The 21,638-nt window shown below is 31.1% G+C and overlaps 1 protein-coding gene across 3 annotated transcripts in view; it reads left to right on the forward strand.

Moving 5' to 3' along the window:
* Positions 1-15,537, forward strand: part of LOC105214540 (kinesin-like protein KIF13A) — a 178,866-nt gene extending 163,329 nt beyond the window's left edge. For all 3 annotated transcript variants that reach the window (XM_054234015.1, XM_054234014.1, XM_054234013.1), the window contains exons 13-19: positions 1,127-1,226; positions 1,300-1,395; positions 9,506-9,843; positions 9,933-10,005; positions 11,657-12,496; positions 13,104-13,394; positions 13,468-15,537. In XM_054234015.1, the coding sequence (XP_054089990.1) occupies positions 1,127-1,226; positions 1,300-1,395; positions 9,506-9,843; positions 9,933-10,005; positions 11,657-12,496; positions 13,104-13,394; positions 13,468-13,544 (1,815 nt within the window). In that variant the 3' untranslated portion in view covers positions 13,545-15,537. The remainder of the gene's footprint in view (positions 1-1,126; positions 1,227-1,299; positions 1,396-9,505; positions 9,844-9,932; positions 10,006-11,656; positions 12,497-13,103; positions 13,395-13,467) is intronic.
* The last annotated feature ends 6,101 nt before the right edge of the window (positions 15,538-21,638 follow it).

Here is a 21,638-nt window from a genome sequence, read left to right on the forward strand (position 1 = left end):
GTCAAAGTTAGATCTTCGAAAAAATATTAATTTTATATATCGAGAAACTTTATACACAATTGAATTAAGTAGAATATGTAGATTTGTTTTCTATATTTTGCATTTTTTAATAACTGTATCCTGTACTTAATAATTATTATTTTTTAAAAGCCTTTTTTTAGAATTTCGAAACTTTTCGAAAATCTGAGAATACCAAATTTTTTACTTATGTTTCTATCTTACAGAAAAAACAGTTTGGTGTCCAATATTAAGAAATAAAATCGGAGTAATCAGCTCATTACACTTGAAACGGCTGTGTATAGGTTAGAAAACCGTTGCAACTTTTTTTTCAAGTTTCGAGCATACATATATTTATTTAATTTTTGGTCTTAATTACTCTTGAAATTTTATTTTACTTTCGAATTACTGAAAATCCTATAGTCCCTTCAATTTGTATATAATAATTGGAAGTTCAAGCTAGATAAATATTTGTGCTGTTTTTTTAAATTGTTTCATAATTATTTTTGTAACGAGAAAATATTCCTCTGAAATTGTTTTTTTCTTTTGTTATAAATACATTTTTTTATCTATTAAAAATTAGAGAACAAGCCATCAAACATAATAATAAAACAAACTTACAGAAAACTGTAAGTATTCACTGTGTTTGAGTAATTGCTGAGTTTATTGACAAACTTGCCGAATTAATAGCAAATTTTACTGGTAAGTTTTCACCACACCAGCACAGTGCAAAGAGCACAGTAACCACAATTATCACAACAAAGTAAATATGGAGAAAACAACGTTGCAACACTTCGAAAAATATGAGTATTTCGAAATCATTCACTTTCGAATCCACTTTTTATGTGCCACTTTTAAATGTGTGTGTTTTATATGTATGTATGTGTTTGTTTCATTCTTTTTAACTATATATTTAATTATATTTGGTTACACAAACTTTTTGGAAACCCTTTTCTGTTTTTAGTTAGTAATATATAGTTAAGCAAGTAGTACAATTAATATTAAATATATATTAATTACTATACTTCAATTAATATTATGTAGACACAATTAAGTATATGGCACTTTACTAAAGAAAAGTATAGACTATATAATGTAATATTTTTTCATTTACAAATCTCTTGTACAGCTCATGCGTTTCGATGCCTCCATGGAGTCGCTGCTGAATGTCGGACGCTCTGAATCCTTTGCTGATCTCAACAACCAAACATTGAACTCCAAATTTCCAGGTAAATATAATGCTAAATAATTGTAAATATGTAAATAATATTTTAATAAATATATATATTTTTTACCATTCAGCACATCAAGCCATACGCGATTTCGGCACACGCAATCGTCACAGTTTCGGCGGCAAGGGCAGCAATGATGAGCCCCCATGCAAACCATTTGGCATTGGTAAGAATGGCTTCATGTGCGCTCAAGCACAATTCTATTCTCAATTTTTAATATATTAACTGTAGTGTTATATATTTTTTCTGTTCGTAAGCGCTGATTTCGAATTTTTTTACTCTATAAAACATTATTTTTTTCATTTCTTATATATTTTTTTAAAATTAATTATACACTTTTTGCTCACGCAAATTCGTGCATAATTTGTGTTCTAATTCTCCAATTATTCGACAAACAACTCTACAAAAAATATTCCACTTCGTAATTTTTAGTTTAATGAACATGTTTCGTGATTCACTTGTATTATGTAAGAATTGTAGCTTCAAATTTTGCTTGTGCGCAAAATTTAATCTGCATTTTTTTACAAAGCAAAATATTGCTGGCAAATTGTATTACCTTAGATTTTTTCATTTTTCAAAATTAGGTACCTATTTAGAAACATAGTTTTTTTTTAATGTAAAACTGCTTTTTATCATGGTAGTATTCATTGAAATTTAGAGTATATAAGTCGGTTTCTGTAATGATTAACATTTTTTATATGTAACTGCTGTTCAATACTGGAGAGTTTAAAGCCCACTTTTTTTATAAAATTGTATTAACATAAGAGAGTGCGGTAGAGAAGTAATTGTTTCCACTTTGAATTTGATATTTTTGAAAAGCTGCTGCTTAAAGCCCCCCTTTTTAAGTACAACCTTGCTGTTTAAATGTAAATCTCCACACTTGTTGATGGTTTCCGCATAAAGTTTCAAACAAAAGAAATGTCCCCAATAAGGCGACATCTCATCTCAAGTCATCTCAAGCCACCCACATGAGTCTAGAAACCCCAAAAAAGTATTTTAATTAATTTATTAAATGTTATTTTGGTTTTGGCAACATGTCCTTGGTAGTTTGCGCCTCCGCAGCATATTGATTTTTCAAAAGCATTGCGGTTTCAGTTGTTGTTTGCTTTCCACAACAATTTTTTATTCCAAAATCCCTACGAAAACTCTCCAATTAATTTCCAACCTCTCTCTTTTCGACTACCATTAAAAGTAAACTTGCGCTCATTGACATCAAGCATACTCTGTAGTCTCCATTACTTGCGCTATTTATATATATATATATATATATATATATATTTCCTTATCAATTTAAATGCAATTTGTAGTTGATAACGGTTTATAAGCCAAACTCAGCACAGTTCTATCTACCCAATTACCTTACCCCAATCATTTTTCCTCTGCCACAGTAAAGCAGTTTTGAAAGCAAAAAAAAATTTATTGAAAAAAATCACGTTTTAAGATTGCCGTAAAAACACTCTGTAACTGAGTTGTACGTCTCACTTTTACGCTTCATACTTTATATGTATAACCGTTATAATATATAATACATATATAGCTATCGTGCTTTTGCAAATCATTACTTTTTATGTACACGCTTCCCAGTTAATGCAGCTTTTCCAAATTTTGCTAAAGCATTTGATGAATTGCTTTCTTGTTCTGCAAACAAAATAATTAAAAACAAAAGTAATTATAATTAAAATTAATTATTTAAACGAATCAAGTCCATCAATATCGTACATTTCAAAACATTTAATTCATTCATCGAAAAATAAGAAAATATTTCGAGAATCGTTATAGCTATTCATAAGTTAGTTGAAAATTTATGTTTAAATATGTTTAAACGTTTAAGGGTATTCACGAAACGAGGCACTTTCAGGTGTTTTTTTAGCGTCTTCAAAAAATTAACATATCGGATCTAATTGCATAAAATATATAGGAACCTACATAAGATTATTTAAAAAGTGTTTACGGTTTAAAATAAATATTTTTTTGAAAATTTTTAAACATTTTTAAATTTTCAATTCAATGATTAAATATCGTTGCCTACATTTAGGAGCTATTTAAATGATAATTTTGCCATTTAACAGTTATTATAGTTTTCCTAGATCAAAACTATAAAAATTATATAAAAATAGCAATCCATTGCCTACATTTAGGCTACTTTTTATAATTTACTGTATTTAACGTCTAATAATTAAAAAAAAATAGTTTTGCATTTTAATTTTATTTTCTGATAAAATTTCTTACAAATTTTAACTGCTTAAAGTTTCGTGAATATCTTTAATTTTAATTTTTATTTTTTTTTGTTAACACAGATCTTTTAGACAACACTAGCTTTAGTTCTGTACTGTATTAAAATAAAAAAAAAAAATTTTTTTCTTAATTTGAAACTTTATACATACAAATTTAGGCTAGTTCCGATATTGAAGTTCGAATATTACAAAACTAGAAATTATATTCCATTTATCTAGATATTAAAATATAACCACTTTTATTTCCATTAATCCTAAGTCTTAAGAAAATTTTCAATACTCAAATAATTAATTTGAAATTTTTTAACACTTATTTTTTGTCCATTATTACTTTCTATCTCACTGCTACTGCTTAACATCGCTATTCTTAAACGCGTACTACAATTGTACTTACTACTACTTCCATTTTGCACCAACTTCTTAAAAAAAAAATCAAAAATCAACTGCTACAACAACTATATAACGCGTCTTTGGTTGTTTTCATTCGTTAACCTCCTTCTAATGCAACGTTGTTTCTGTTTCCAAATCAACCAAAACAACCAACCAATCAACCAACTAAATCAAACGCATAAATTCACCCAAAAAACACCAGGCTCTATTCTGTCAGGTAAACAATTAAATAAAAGCAATTATTAGCGTACAGCTAGCTAAAAGCAACAACTTAGTTACGATCGTCAATCGTCTATAGTTCGTTCGTTCATTCGTTCGCTCGCTCGTTCGTTCACAATGCAATTATAAGATATTCGTATATACAAAAATAACCATATTCTTATTTGAATTGATTTGAATTTGTTGTAATGTTGTATGATCAACAATTGAACAACAACATTAGTTGCTGATTAATATTGTTTGTTTACAGTTAATAATTTTTCGTTTATTTTTTTTTTTTTCAAAATATTCAATATTTTAAAATTTTCGAAAACAACAAAAATAAATTAAACATTACATTCCATACCAACTGTATACAAGCAATCTATTACATAAAAATACAACAACTATTGTTTTATTAAACAATTTCAACTCAAATCAAAACGTGTTGTAACTGTAAAAACAATACACACTCGTATAATGTGCCGTCTCTTTCTCTCTTATTCTAATGCACCGTTATTTCCTTACAATCAGTTTTTACAATATATATAAATACACGCCATTAAACATAATAAATATGTATGTGTGTACACATATCTCCAGTTGCTATTTACTACTTAGTACATATTTAGTGACCTCCCATGCTGTGGCTACTAAAACACACACTCTTAAAGAAAACAAAAATCAAACACAATCACACTAACCTCTTAGCGTTCACACTTGTCTACATAGCATTTGTATGTACTGTCAGTGTAAAAATAAAAATTAAAAATATACAATCTAACCTCAAAAAAGAACGCAGCTTATCGCCGTTGCAAGCTAGTGTCTACATAATACTCGTATTAAGCATACAAGTTCTTATTCCTGCTCATTTCGTACGCGTTTCGTTCCAGAACCCGCATTTGCGTCATTTCATCCGTCCATTTGGTGTCTATGCATTATTCGCCTCTCTCATCTCGTCTCAGCTCATCTCATGAATGTTGCATTAATTATTTGAGCACTTAGCCACTTAGCCACTTAGCCACCAAATTAGTGTTAGTTGTTTGTAGCACATTTTAGTTGGCAACTCTGTTTATTAGCTGCATTAAAATCTTTTATTTGTTGAATATATATATATATATATATATATATAAATATATATATATATTTGTTTAATTATATTAATTTTTTTTAATTTTGTCATAACCTTATAACATTTTTCATAGTAATCCATAGCATAAAATTACACTCTTTAAGAAGAACACAACAAAATATATTTTTCAATCGATGTTCATAAAAATAATTATGTTCGCTGAAGAAATCTTCTTATAAACTAACTGATTTTTTTACACGTATTTATACTTAGTAATCTATTAAAAATAGTTGTCTATTTTTAAGTCCCGTTATACATTTTTCTCAAGTTTTTTCAATTATAGTAGAAGTATAATTGTGTGCAGTTGAGGCCCAACGAGATTTAAAGCCCAACTAACCTAATTGGATCTTATTATATTCTTTATGTCAGTTAAAATAATTGATCTATTGTCAGTTCAGTAGTTTCTCCGACTTACCGAATTATTGTAATTGGAACTTTTTCATCGTATTTTTCTCACAACTTCAGTGAGTAGTCTCAAGAGATTTTCCTCTTCGTTATTTCCAGTCATTTGAGGGTCGAGTGTTTTTAAATCTGTTACATCTTAAGTATTCTGGAATAAAATAATACACATTTCTGCAGTTTCGAAAAAAAGTCTTCGAAGATGATGGTGTTCTCCAAGAACTCTTAGAAAATACCTTTCATCCTGTTAGTGCATGATTATAAGTATACTAATTAATGAAAAAAATCGGGTCTAGACATCAGAACCACTATCCACAGCTCTATTTTCATGATCATTGTGCGAGTTTTTGGTAGACGTCAGACTGAACATCAATCCTTATGCTTTTAGCGAGCAAACTTAAAATTTAAACCGATTATGATAATTGTTGAATCTTCAGAAACTCTTTAGATTCATTTCCAACTACAAGTCTCTGACACCAATGTACTGCACGTACAGTTTTCTGCCTTTGAAACGTGTTGATTTATAATTCTCTCTCAATTTATAAAGTTTGGGCTTCATAATGATTCTGAAATTTTGTTGTATAAGCTAGGCTCGTGTTGAACTCGACTTCTTCGAAATAAGACAACTTTCAGACAACTCTTTTAAGGGTTTGCTCACACCTTCTTGCTAAACATATTTCATATAGAACAAACGCAAATTCTTTGAATTTCTCTAAAGGTCAAAAAGTTTACATATTAAAATATAATACATATATATAAAAAAAAATATATAATACATATTTAATTCCTAGAAACTCCGCTTCTGTATATGTATATGTGTATCTACAACCATTTCTCCGCGTTATTTGAGCCAATTAATAATGGTTAAATGAGTGCTGCAGACTTTTTATTTACCTGGACAAAGTAAAATCAACACGACAAGCCAGCCAATCAAGCAGCGCAAATAGTAATCAGTCATAAATGCAAACAAACATGCAAATACCCGTATATATGTATGCACACCCACCTGGGAAGTATGATTGTGTGCGGGCTTGTGGGTCAGAAATTAATTTAAAAGCGCTTACTTACAACTTCTACTGGCAATCGGTAATCCTCTGGGATTATTTTTGTTTACTTGTTTGTATGTCTACCGTAATAAATGAGTACATAATAAATATGTCGCAACTATAGACCTGCTTTCCTTATAAAATTAATTATAATTGTCGTTAATTCACTTTTTTATTAATGAACGATAATTTTTATGACGGCAAGTGAGGTTAGGTCAGTAGTAGTAGCAGTGTCAGTAAACAAATAATTACATGGTTACAAATTGATAAATTATTCAAAAATGATAAACATACTTGTCAGTCAGTCAGTCAGTCATACTTTCAGTCGGCTTGTAGAGTGGAGTATATATACTAGATATAACGTTAGTATACTAGTCTATTATTAAAAGCATAAAAACAACAAACATACATCGCATCATCTATTCAGCAATCAACTCTATAAATACCGTTATTAATAAGAATGCAGTCAAACGGCGGTTAGTTCGCTTCATTTCGATATATTCATAAATCATAGAAACCATCATTCATTCACACTGGTCTTTCTAAACACATATACTTGCAAATAATAAATTTTCGTCACCTCCCCCCTTTCTTCTTTTTATATTTACCCAGTTCTATTGTTATTGATTAGCCGTCATTTAGTTTGATGTTAGCTCCATTCACTTTAGCGACAATTCACACATAAATAAGTAAATAAGCGACTTCTGCAAAACGTAAAATTACACCTATTTATTACTTATTTATGTAAATTGATTATGATTTATGTACATGTGTGTTTGTTAAGACTGACAGTGTAATTGATATGGATTTTATGGATATGTCCAAGCAGGTGTACGGACACAATACATTACAAATTCAGACCGTAAAAAATATCACATTTCAGTAAAGCAGTAGTAAAAAAAAATATTTTGATAGAGATCTTTCTTCGAAACATTTTTTTGGCATATAAAAATGTATCAAACATCCATCAGTCACTTAGATACGGCTTTAAACTTGCTGAACCCAATATTTATACAAAGATAAAGATTTATTATCGTATAAAATGAATCACACACTCATCCAGATGCAGTAGCTTTCTTCACACCTTTTTCCACACTTATCACTCGAGCTGTTCAGGGTTTTAGTATTTTAAAATTTGTTTAATAGTACCTAATGGCTTTAAAACGAATTTAATTTTTTATAAAATACATCCGTGTGCTTACGAAATTCCAATACTAACAAATACTCTCAAAACCACCGTTTAGATATATAGCAAAGATCGATGCCTACAATCTCCAATAAAAATATGGAGAGTATTTCGTATTGTTATAAATCCAACTGCAGCCATTTGTTTTATCAGTTTTTGCTGAAACAATTGTGCACTGGGTTACGTTGCGACATCTCAATACCCATGGTTTACAGAGTGTTGTCTTAATAATGTTGATATTGGAGATATTACAGTCTGAAAGAGCTTTCCTGCAATGAAATCTCATTTGTTAGTGATGTGATATTATCAACGTTCTAGATGAAATAACACTTAACAGAGCCGCTGGGAACCTCACGCCTGAGAAATCGTGCTTGAATCGTTCATTATCCGAACGAGAACTGTTTTCATAGTGATATTTATAAGCTATTATCTACTTGCAGCACACATACTATATTAAAAACTGGATTTATATTTCACTTTTATTCGAGATTTCAATAAAATCGTCGTTGCAATCGATATCGAAATACAACCCTGTACTTTAGATGGACCAAAATGTCTAAAATTATTTATTAAACTATGCACCGAATTTAGCGGCATTTTGTCTCGGTAGTGGAAAAAAAAACAATTTCAAAACTATTTTCTTCGGGAAATTTGGACAAAAATCGTTCGAATAACACATTAAGACTGTTCATTGTCTTTAAAGACCTATAAGAGAATTTTAGAAGTACTATTTTCCAAGAGCGCTTATCCCGACTCTGTTAAGTTTGTTTTGAACTTCATTAACTTATAGAGTTGCAAAAAGAACAAGCGTTAAGTTCGGCTTCTAATATGTTTTCTAGAAGATTTCATTTTAATCTAAAACTATAACATTTACATTTTTTTGTTGCACAGTGTTATTAGCAACATACCACAGTATCATTTCCCATCATTTGTTTTTAGAACTCACCTCTGTGTGTTGTAATTCAGTTTCAGCAACATTTTTTAAATCATTTCGCCGTTTAGCAAAAGCTTAGGCGTTTGAGTATGCGCATACAATTTGTTTAATTATAGCATTTCATTTCTAGCAATTCTAATTAGATTTCTTCGCATTTTAGCATTTATTTATATCCAACAGTTCTAGTGGGCATTTATTTACACAACTATGTAATTTTAAATATTTCTAGACTATGTTCAGCGCACGCACCAATTTCGCCTTGAATTGTTGTTGTGTGTGTTTCTTTAGTTCGTTACTGTTCGTTATTGTTACTGTTGTTGTTATTGTTGTCGTTGCCGCCGCAGTTCACCGCAACAAAAGCAAAAGTGGTTTTAGTTTAGTTTTTTGTGTTTCTACCACACACACATAAAAGATATTCACCATACCACTACATAAATACATACATACATATATACCAAATATATATATGTATGTGTTTATGTATGTATGTACATATGTATGCATGCATATTATATAGAAACATTAATATAATAAACACAAATTGTTTACTTATTTCGGAATGCAGCGCGTCCAACATTCTTGAATTTGAATTTGAATTTCAATCAGCGCAATCCGCCGACCAAGCGTAGGTGTCAAACAAAAAATAAATATTTACTTTTAAGTCAAAAATTTATCAAATTTCCACACTTCACAATTTACACCACAAATTATCACAGTCGCCCGTTAATGATCACTAATTTCCAATGTAAATCCACAGCTTCACCGGCTACCAGCAAGCTACTGGGCATGCGCATGACCACACTACACGAAGAACCGCTCGGCGTGCATCGTGCACTCGCGGAAGAGCCCGAAGACAGCTACAGCGACTCGGAATACACCAATGAGTTTGAGCAGGAGAAGAATCAGCAGAACAGTTATCACACACGCTCACGGCTGACCGCATCGAAGACCATGGACTCATTCATGGATGTCAGCAATCATTCCACTAACAGCTACTTGAGCTATACATCCAGCGCCAATGCGAATATGAAGCATTTAACCGGACTGGCCACGCCCAGCATGAGTTCGTCCACATCGAGCGGCTATGGTTCGCAGGTCAGTCTTATTTTTATTTAATAATCTTTAATGTCTACATTAATTTTTGTTTGCTGATTACTAAAAATAATTTCTGTTTCTATTTTCAGGCGGTGTCATGCAGCAATTTGACAAACGATGATATCGCTTCTATGCGTTCAATGAGCATTGATGAGACACCAGGTGAGCAAATCATATAAGATTTTTAGTGGGGTTATGTTTGGTTAGGCTTATGAAGATGGCCTTCCGTGTATCAAATATATCTTTAGACATACCTAAACTCTAATGTAATCAAATGCTGTTGGACAGAGAAATCAATTGGTCTCGGGTACTGTCAACAGACCTAAAATCCTTATGTATGTTATTGGCGTTCAACCGTTTAGCCGGTTATAGCCGAATCGATGAGAGCGCGCCACTCTTCTCTTTCCTTCGCAGTTCGGCGCCAGTTAGAGATTCCAAGTGTGACCAGGTCGCTCTACACCTGGTCCCTCCAACGGAGTGGAAGCCTTCCCCTTCCTCGGCTTCCTCCGGCGGGTACTGCATCGAACACTTTCAGGGCTGGAGTGTTTTCGTCCATTCGGACAACATGACCTAGCCAGCGTAGCCGCTGTCTTTTTATTCGATGAACTATGTCAATGTCGTCGTATAACTCGTACAGCTCATCGTTCCATCGTCTGCAGTATTCGCCGTTGCCAAGGTTCTGAGGTCCATAAATCATGCGCAAAATTTTCTTCTCGAAAACTCCTTGTGTCGTCTCATCTGATGTTGACATCGTCCAAGCTTCTGCACCATAAAGCAGGACGGGAATGATAAGCGACTTATAGAGCTTGATTTTGGTTCGTCGAGAGAGGACTTTACTGTTTAATTGCCTACTCAGTCCAAAGTAGCACCTGTCTGCGCTGGATTTCGAGGCTGACATTGTTGGTGTTGTTGATACTGGTTCCCAGGTATACGAAATTATCTACAACTTCGAAGTTATGACTGTCAAATCCATATAAGACCAGAAATTCACCTTCCTACTAACTACATACTCCTCGATTTCAAATTTTTGTGGGTCTTAGCAATTAGTAAAAGTTTTATATTGAAAACCTAATAATCGTCCGCTCATCCGATAGTCGGTTCTATATAATAATAATAATAGACAGGCATTGACCGGTTGATATATGTCGTCCGGTATTCTTCTGTTCAATTTTACTATAGGATCTAGACAGATTATATTTAAAAGCCTTGCAAAGTCAATTCTGAAGCGTGGAACTGTCTAATGAAAACACAATCGAGAATTCGAATTCATGTCTATCCAAAGATTAGTTTCACAAAAAATAACCAATTTCCTCCAGTTTGACTGCTACATCAATAACAAAAACATTCATAAATAGTTCGTTAATGGTTTTTTCTACTCAATATGGTAACCAGAACATGGATCGGTGCTTGCGATACTACAGTAGATTGGACTTACGCTTATTTAGTCTTGGCGCCCCAATAACCCTTCGACTGCCAAAACGCCCGTTTTAACGCCTTCTAAATAGTCTAATAAGACCAGTATACCGTTAGATGAATAGTATAAATAACCAACATCCAAAAACGAGATTCAGCTGACTTAAGTAAAAACAACAATAACAACATGGTATCGCCAGGGCTTTTTAGCTATGATTTATACATATCAGAAGATTTGGAGATTTTAACATCCCGAATTAGGTCAAAATTTATGGATTTATTTTACAAAATACATATTAATTCGAAAAACTGTAGTCATAACCTCAACGCTCAGAGATGGAAACATTCAGAAAATGTACCGTTTAACTAAATTTCATATCTTTCTCTTACCCCACCACAGACTATCATTCGAATTCACCACCCAATCGGCAGGCACGCTTCAATCCATTCCTAAAAGACATGCCAAAGTCAAATGGCAAACAACAGCAACAACAACAACCAGCGCAAACAACGACAGCACATTCGGCGATGAATGACGAACAAAACGATTCATCGCAGACACAACAAAAATTAGCACCAGAAAGCACTAACGACAACAACACTGAGGCCAATAACACAAATGCAAAGCTGCCAAACAATACAACAACAACAAAAGCACAGTACACTGCTGCCAATGTCGAGGAGATGGAGATGGATGCAGACGTTGTGGCGGATAACGGTGATTATATGGCAAACACCATTAATGATGATGATGATGTTGTTGAACTGAAGAATAACAACAACGGCGAAACAACAACAGCAGCGGCCAAGTTAATTAACAATCACCAGAATAGTGAGAATAATAAGAATACAACAAATACAACAACAGCAACAGCAACATTAATTAGCAACAACATTGCTACAGACAATCAAAATGGCAATGAGACGATAAATCACACAACAGCAACACAAGCAACAACAACAAATGCAACAATTGAGGCTGAACAACAACAACAACCGTTAGAGGGTAATGGCATCGTACGCGGCCAACTGCCAGCCGGTAAAGTGATGCGTCGCAAAAAGACACCACCACAAGGTGGCAACGTCATGTCGAGCAGCGTCATAAGCACGAACAACAACAACGGCGGTGCATCGCGTACCCAGCTGCAGCGTGCTTCCGTGGCACAAATGGAAGGCATATTGACGGCGTCCAATGATCGATTGAATGTGTCGATGACCGGCAGCATGGAACTTGATGCAGGTGTGTGTTGAAATCGTTTTTAATTATTAAATAGAATTTGGCTTCTACCCGTTTCCCTGACAGTCGGGGCCACGTATCGTGAACCAACACGAACTTAGTTATTTGTTAACATTTTTTCGAATATATGGCGTGTGGCTTGAAAATCTGATAGCTTTACAAATTTGAATCCACCTTCTAACGGCTGTTAAGATTATTTATTTGTATGCTATAAATGTCAGATGATTTTAAACCGTTTTTAAGAGGTGATTTACGCAAAAAACATTGTAAGAAAAAATTTATAGGAATTCTTTTATGGGATAAAATTTTTATAGGAGAAAAAATGTATAGGAAATTTTTATTATGATAAAAAATTGTTCATTATAAAAATGGTTTCAAAAGAAAATATTTTTTATGAGAGAAAAACTATTCTACGAAATTAAAACTTACGATCCACTTTGTGTAAATTAAGTTCCAAATGTCAGAGTAAATATATTTCTGACATCATATTGACGTCTGCGACACCTATAGGCAAACTTTAAATTAATTTTAGAGTACTAGAGGTTATATAACTTTTTTTTTTATATTTTTTCAACATTTCTATAAAGTACATAAAAATTTTCCATTACAGAAATCGAGGCCTCACTTCCCGACTGGGTGCAAGTTAGCGAATCGGTGCTAATACGTCCCTACAACACGAGCGGCGTCATCAGCTACATCGGCAACACACACTTCCAAGCTGGCACTTGGATTGGTGTTGAGCTAGACACGCCGACGGGCAAGAATGATGGCACCGTGCAGGGCATACAATATTTCCAATGCAAGCCGAAGCATGGCATATTCGTGCGCTACGACAAGTTGATATTGGACAAACGTGGCAAGGCCATGCGCGCCTACAAGGCGGAGAAAAGCAACAGTAAAGGTGAGTAAAATCTACCACAAAATACAACTAATGAATGTTATTAACTTTTAATTGGATTCTATTAACATTCCAGACACAAACATGACACGCTCAAAGAGTCGCGGCGAATCTTTGGCCAGCGTCGGTGGCGGCGCCGCCTCACGCAAATGATTATATCCAAAATGTTCGCATCAAATGCACCGCTGGGCTAATTGCAAGCAATCCACATTGGTGACAGCAGCCAAAGTAGCAACAACAACAACAAACACCACAGCACTAACTGCAGCACATGGCGGCAGCAAGAGCGCTGCTGCTGCTGCTGCACCAACACGCACATGCACCAAATTGCGTGCAACCAGCACAGCAGCCGCAACGAATGTCGCGCCGTTGACGACCGCGGCCAAGTCCATGGCTGCGGCCGTGTCACACGTCACCGGCGTCGATGCGAACACCACGAGACGTTTCAAGCGACGCTCAACAGCATTTTAAAAGAGTGGCAACAAAGCAGCAACAACAACAATGTATTGTAGGCTGCGTTGCTGCCAAAATGCCGCGCGCAGCGTGCGCAATGAACGCTCGACGGAATAGACATTTAACGGTTAAAAGTTAGAGAGAAGCATATAATTCACAAGCATCCAAGTCATACAGCACGCATATACAGTTGTATGTGGCAAAGATAAAACAAAAACAAAAAAACATGTATGCTTCATTGAACGAACGAAACGAATTGCAATTGCATAATACATATATTACATAAATATTACATAACGGCATATTATATCATATAATATGGCATACATACAGAGACATACTTACACTCGTAAATTAAAATTAATAATCACATAATGTACAGCCCACGTTGTGACCCCTTGATTGTAATGTTATCGTAGTTAAACACACGTTCCACACACATTCCCAAACTCCGCCCAACCCCATTCCATCCAAAAACAAAAAAAAAAAAACAACAACAAAACGCCCATTTCGTTAGAACGTGTTGTGCGAAGTAGTGAAACTGTCTGCCCTGGGCAGTCAAAAAAAATTATAAAAAATTAAAAAAGCAAATTATGAAAAGTACCGTAATTTAATAAACCCTTTTTGTAGTTTGTGAAAGTAAATTTGGTTTAGCGCTTTCTAAAGTACGCGTATTTCGTTTTTAATTTTTAGTGTGTGTGTGTGTGTGTGTGTGTGTATTTGTGTATAAGTGAAATCTGTGAAGTTTTAAGGCAATGGGGAAAAAAATAATACTTTTTTATATTTTTATTTTCGTTATTAATATGAGGTATTGCTTATTGTGTCAAGTTGTTGTTAAGTGCTTCAGAGAAGACATCTGAAGACAAGTAGGATTAAAATTTCAACAAAAATGTCCCGGAAAGGCATACAAATATTTAACGCATAATATATATGTATATGTTGTTGTTGCAAACATTCCCAAAGTAATTTTGAGGAATTCTGCAAATGTGACAGTGCTTGGCCGAATAAAAATCCGAGTCCGTTACGGTTACTTAGAACCGACTGTCGTAGGATCGTCTTATGCGGCAACAGTCGTCTACAGTCGTGTTAAAGTTACAAAAACAAACTGGAATTTACATTCAATCATAAGCTATCACATCAACATGTGGTTTATTAACAGCAGTAGCTAACTTGAGAGAGACTTACAAATTCGTTAAAATAAATGGTGTTTATTGTTGCTGTTAGCAAAAAACTTTATAATATGTCTTTGCTGCTCTTTTTTTCTCGATACACGGCACCATGCAAACCGAACGATTCGAATCCGATATTGAACCGACACTCTATAAAATGATTTAAGAACTTTTCTATCGTTACAACAATAACAATAACCCGACTGTGTCATAAAAGTTACTTTGGCAATTCGTTCCATGATAGTCCAATTTAAGTAACCGAAAGGACTATACAAAATTGTTTGGGGGAATTTATGCAATAACAACTATTACAACCGTTTTAACAGCAACAAATACTAATTTGTAAGGCTCCTCCAAGTATGCAAAACGATCTTGTTGTAATTCTGTTCATTAACAGTTCCCATCAGCATTTCTTAAAAGCTATTTGTGCTCGAAGACAACTACCAATTCGAGTCAATAAGCAATACCAAATGTTTTTGTTATAATTTTAGACAGCTCATTACATTAATTTTGATTTGTTTATATATATATATATATATTTTCAAATTATATTTTACTTTTTATTTGTTGTTTTATTATTATTTATAATTATATTTTTTTTTTAATTTCATTTAATTTTTTTTTCAAGCATTTTTTGCTTTTATTAATTATTTTATTTTATTTTATTGGTATTTTTTAATGATGATTTTTTTACCTTCATTTATTTCTATTTTTTATATATAGGCATTTATTTTTATTTTGCTTTCGTGTTTTTGTTGTAATTAATTTTTATTTGTTTTTTAAGTATCAATTTCTTATGTTTTTTTACATTTTATAAGGTTATTTTTTCCATAACGCCTTCAAAACCTGCCTCTTCTCGCTGCGCTTCATATAAGTAAATATACATATATATATATTACATGTGAACTTGTGCGAATATGTATGTACGTAAAACTGCTCAAATTTTTAAAATCATTGTATTGAAAATAATCTACAACAAACAAAAAAATACGTCCAAAACGAAAAACACATATCTGGCGAACAATATTTGCAAAAGCAATACAAATTCCAATTCTAATTCCATTTAATGTAAATTCTATGTGTGCCTAAAAAATGGCAAAAAACACGGCTACTCCACGCTAAAAGTGTAATGTAACTAATGTATATACATGCTTTAGTAACTGTAACAATGTGAAAATTAAAAACAACAGTTATAACATAACTTGGCTTAGTGCGTGTTCCCCAATCGCTATATGTGTGTATGTATGCGGAGTTATTTATGCATATAACATTTAGTATTTCTGAGTATAATAGTTTATTTGAAATCAGCTGTGTAGTTGTAGTTGTTGCTGTGCGCTGTATTTAGTGTTGTTGCTTTCAGGTTACTACTACAATATTTCTAAAAAAACTGTATAAAATAATAATAATATTAATTAAAATAATTTAAATTCTTTTAAATTAAGTTTATTTTATATATATACAAATATACATACTTACATACATATATATATATGTAATACATTATATAATTGTACTGTAAATGTTTATTCAATTAGTTGCAGCAGCATATTTAAGTAAATAATTAATTAATTAATTGAAAGTGTGTGATTTATTTAATGCAATGTTATGCTATGCTATGCTGTGCTGTGCCATGTGTTGTTGTTGTTTCCAAGTGATAAACTTTACTTGTCACTGTGAGCGCCAACACATGTCCACGAAGCAGCTGTAAATCGTTTTTAGTTGCAGTCGTACCCTCAAGTATTTGTTGCGCTGACGCTCTCCAATTAGATTGCAAAAGCGATAATGAGAGTAAGAGAGCGCTGCGCTGTACTCCTTTTCGAAGCAATTGAAATTAGAAAAAAAAATCAAAATATATATAACATTTTATATTGCCGTTATTTTAATGTAGCCTATTTATATATATACAACAAATTTTTATTATTTTCTTTTGATTGTAATTGTAATTTGTTGTTGTTGCAATTCTGCGCCTTCTTGCACTTCTATTGTATTTGTAATGCCACAAAGTTAGCCAAGCGCTGCGTAGGCGCTTTAAATTACAACAATTTCCACTAGCATTATGTTTTAAACAAATCCGAAGCAGCGTTTATGCTTATGCTTAAATGAAGTAAAGCAATTTTCCATTAATTTTAATTAAATTCTAAATAAATTAAAATTTAACTTAATTTAATTGTACAATATTTTATCATAGCTATTGTTCTATTCTAAAATAATATTCTTATTTTGTTTAGTTTAAATTAATTTTAATGAATTATTAAATTTAAATACTGTACATTGAATTCTGTGTAATATTTTTATGTAGTTTTGTTAAAAATAAATCAATTTTTTTAGCTTTTACGTACATATACATATATATATTTAATACGCCTAAGTTGTGTAGCGTAATTAGCGTTGAAAATTATGAACAACTACAATTTAAAGTTTAAAAGTGTAGCGTAACAACGACGATAATCAAACTTAAAGCAAACTAATTTAATGTGATGTATTTCTTAATTTGCCTTTTTTTGCAAAATAAACAGACAGTAATTGAAAACAAAAAACTTAACATTTGTTGTTTTTTTTTATTTATTATTATTATTTATGTATATATAAAATACTTTTAAGTTTTTTCAAGCATTTTCAACAATTTTTAGTAGAATTAAAAAAAGAAAAAATATATTTTTATAACCTCAAAAATAAAAAAAAAAAATATTTTTACAGCGAAAATTTGTCCATAACCTCAAAATAAAAAATAAAATCTAACTGAATTTATCACAAATTACATTAAAATGTAATTTAAAACTTCAAAAATTGACGCAAAACGTAAATTATAGCTTTTTAGAGGAAATTGTTTTCATAACCTCAAAAAAAAAAATGATTTTTTAATTTGAATTTTTTGTCCACGTACTTTTTATAACCTCAAAAAAATGTAATTATGAATGAATTCTTTTTAATTTTTTTCTACAAATTACTCTGAAAATTATAACATTTTCTTAAATATTAAAAAAAATTTAAATATAATTTTTGAAAAACCGTCCAAAAATTAAAAAAAAAATATTTTTAAATATATTGCTATATTTTCTATTGAAAAAAAAAACAGAATTAAATCTACACTTCAAGCACACACCAACAAATATACATACATATCTGCATTTAACAATATTTTAATATTTGAGAACAATATAAAAATAAATATTTGCTCAACTTGTGGCCTCAAGCGCTAACTTATGTATGTCCATGGTGTCGACTTTGTGGCATTAACGAAACTTGAAAAAACACCGACTAAATGAAGAATTTATTATTTGAAATCAATTTATCCGTCCAAAATTTGAGGTTGATTTCCTATATTACAATGTGAGTATACACGGAGAGAAATTTTGTATCACAGAGAATATTTGAAAAGAAAAATATTTGAAAGATATTTCTAAAACGCGAAACGCTTTGATTTTCGAAACATATGCTGGAATCTAAAATTATGTATTTTTAATTTTGTTAATTTACATTTTTATAAAAGGTTTTAGGCGATATTCAGTTGCTTTTTGAAAAATAAATTGCATACTATTAGGCGCTTTAGCAAGTTTTTTATTCAAATTTAAAAAATTCCTTAAACTGAGTTAACTGCTGCATCTAACTATAAAATTTTAAAAATTGTAACAAAATTTAGTAATTCTATTTTTAAGAGGAACAAATTGTTTGAGAAAAGCATAGCATAGTTTTAGGAACATATTCTGTTCCTTCTTATTTTTTTTTACCGGAAAATATCACAATTATTTTAATTATTATGAAACAAACTGGTGTGCAATAAAAATGAAAATAAAAACACTGTGCAATATTTAAGAGCGAAAATAGTTAATGAAGACTTACGACATAAGAAAAGCGCTGCTTGTCAATGAAATGAAATAAAAAAGTCCATTATATATACATATGAACATAATTGGTCGTTAAGGAACTAAAACTCTTTAAGAGAAATACTGAAAAGCGATAATGACAGACATAAAGACATACTCCATTTAGGTATTGAAATATACTAGTAAAAATTACTACCAAAAACGGAAATAATATAGGAGACCAGTAAAGACGAAGAAAAAAATGTCTTGAGTGTTTATGAGTGTAACTAAAAATATCTGAAAAACATGTAGAAACCTTGTATAACACACTTAGAAACAGCAGCAGTCTCATTAGAATACCACAGGCAGTAGCTTGAGAGAGCTTTTTCAAAAGCTCAATAGCAATAAATGTTATTAGTTTGAAAAGCAAGCTTAGAAAAATGAGTATGAAAATTTAGACATACCAGAAGACAAGCGGACAAAAAACATATTTCGAAACATTAAATAAAAACTACTTAAAAAGGCTAAATTTAAAACTAAAAGCTCCTACTTGCAAACATTGTTCAAAAATTAGAGCGCTTGGATTAAATACAGTAGAGTAAAGCTACAAAGTAATTGAATGTCTAGAAAACCAAGAGATGTGTAAGAAAAACCGAAAGCTTTGAGGGCGCAAATTATAGAAAAAAAGAAATTAAAATGATGATGACGATCTCCTGCACGATTATGAGTGGATGATTATGAAATTTCGAAAAATAATACTTTTTAACAACAAATCCAACAACCATATACATATACGTATACAAAAGGAAAAGCTCAAAAGCTCAGTTATGACACTTTTCACGTACAAATAAAAGCCCAATAAAGGACAAAAAATAAACAAATATGTGTGTTTTAGCATTAAAAAAACTCAAAGAAATGTATATCCTTGCCAGTCCTTTGACAATGACCAACCGACAGACAATATTCAATTATGTATTAATTATAATTTAAAAACTTGGAAGACACACACACACACACGCTAAAGTAACCATATACTTACTGAAATTTATGCTGCGACAAATGTCATCAATGTCAACTGTTTAACAAATGTCTAATATAACAATATGTGTATTTACATATACATATCTCACACACTTGTCCATCTCAATGAGCTAAAATGCAGTTATCACAACTAAATGAAATATGGAATTTCTTTAAAATGTTAAAAATATGCAACTCTATACACACACTTATTCAAGTTTTCGAAGGCACACAGCCACTTAAATATACCAACACTACATGTAAATAGAAATAAATAAATAAAGAATATTCAAAAACTTTAAAACTAATTTTTCACTTTTTTCCAAAACTAAAAATAATTTTAATGCAATTAACTAAATGAAAGTCAAGACCAAAGTGACAAAGGTAATTTAAACAATATAAAAATTCTGCTTTCGTAGGGCACAGCTTTCAGCAAAACTGAAGGTAAAGCTTTCTTAAAAGCTCTACAAAATATAAGAAGAAATTTTTGATAACATAATATTGTTTTCCAAAATATTCCCACGTAATAACATTTTTTTTTTCAGCTTTTATTAATTTAAAAGCGCCGAAAGCTTTTATATTTTGATACATTATTTGAATACTTAAAAGCCTTTTAATTGCCTTTGATAAGAATGCGAGTTATCTTTTTAAACTTTCAGCTAAAATGTAATCGTGAAAGCTTTTCTTGAATCTGTGAAAGCTATACATATAAATTGAATACTTAGAAGCTATGCTGTAGAATATGGTAGAAGTTATTACTTAAAGCTTTTACTCTTTTCAAAATGTAGAAAGCTCTTTTAAAACTCTCTCTCTTGTGAATGTGAAAGCTTTTTAGCATTGATTATTAAGCTCATATTTTAATATTTTCAAAAGCATTCTCTACTTAAATTGCTCAGAAGAAAAAGGCAGCAATCTGATAAACGACAGAATAACTCTACTGAAAACATATTGAATAAATAAATATATATTATATGGCAGTAGATTTATTATACATATTTATTTAAAAATTCATAATTTTTCAAACATTTCATTTAACAAATTTAAATACGTAAAAAACGAAAATAAACCCAAATTTATTTACAAAATAAAATTATAAAATTTATTACGCCAAAGGCAATGAAAATATTTACAAATTATGTAAAAAAAAATAAAAGAGATAAATCGAAATGGAAAACACAAATCTCATAAACAACTGCAAACAAAACGTCCAAATTTACGAAAGCAAATGTAAAAAACAAAAACAAAGAAGACAAATATGAACAAATACAATTTAAACAATTACTAAATACATATACATACATATATACAATAAATTGTATATTATATTATATACTTATGGGTATTTTTTATACACACACTTACATAAATACTTGAAAATCTCAAGAAATACAAAAAACAAGCAAAAAACAACAGTAAGTAATCGAACAATAAATAAACATAATAAAATCATTTACTGCAAACAACAAGAAAATAAAATTAAAATTCTTTAAATGAATTAATATTTAAATTTAAAATATTTGTATGTATGTATGTATAATTCTGCAATTAACAATTTTCCATTACATTTTGGGTACTTTTTAAGATTCTAAAAATATACTACTTTTGATTAACACAGAGTAAACTCAAGCAATCACTTGGCAGCCGAGGATTGATTGATCCGTCACACACCACATTGCACTGCAAATACATTATGTACATACAAACTAATTTGAGTCAAATTAAAATCTGAGGTTAACTAGAATTGAATTCTACAACCAACCAAATGAACCAAACAACTACTCAATATATTCAGTATTTTTTGT

This window comes from Zeugodacus cucurbitae, chromosome 6, assembly GCF_028554725.1.
Source record: "Zeugodacus cucurbitae isolate PBARC_wt_2022May chromosome 6, idZeuCucr1.2, whole genome shotgun sequence".
NCBI lineage: Eukaryota > Metazoa > Arthropoda > Insecta > Diptera > Tephritidae > Zeugodacus > Zeugodacus cucurbitae.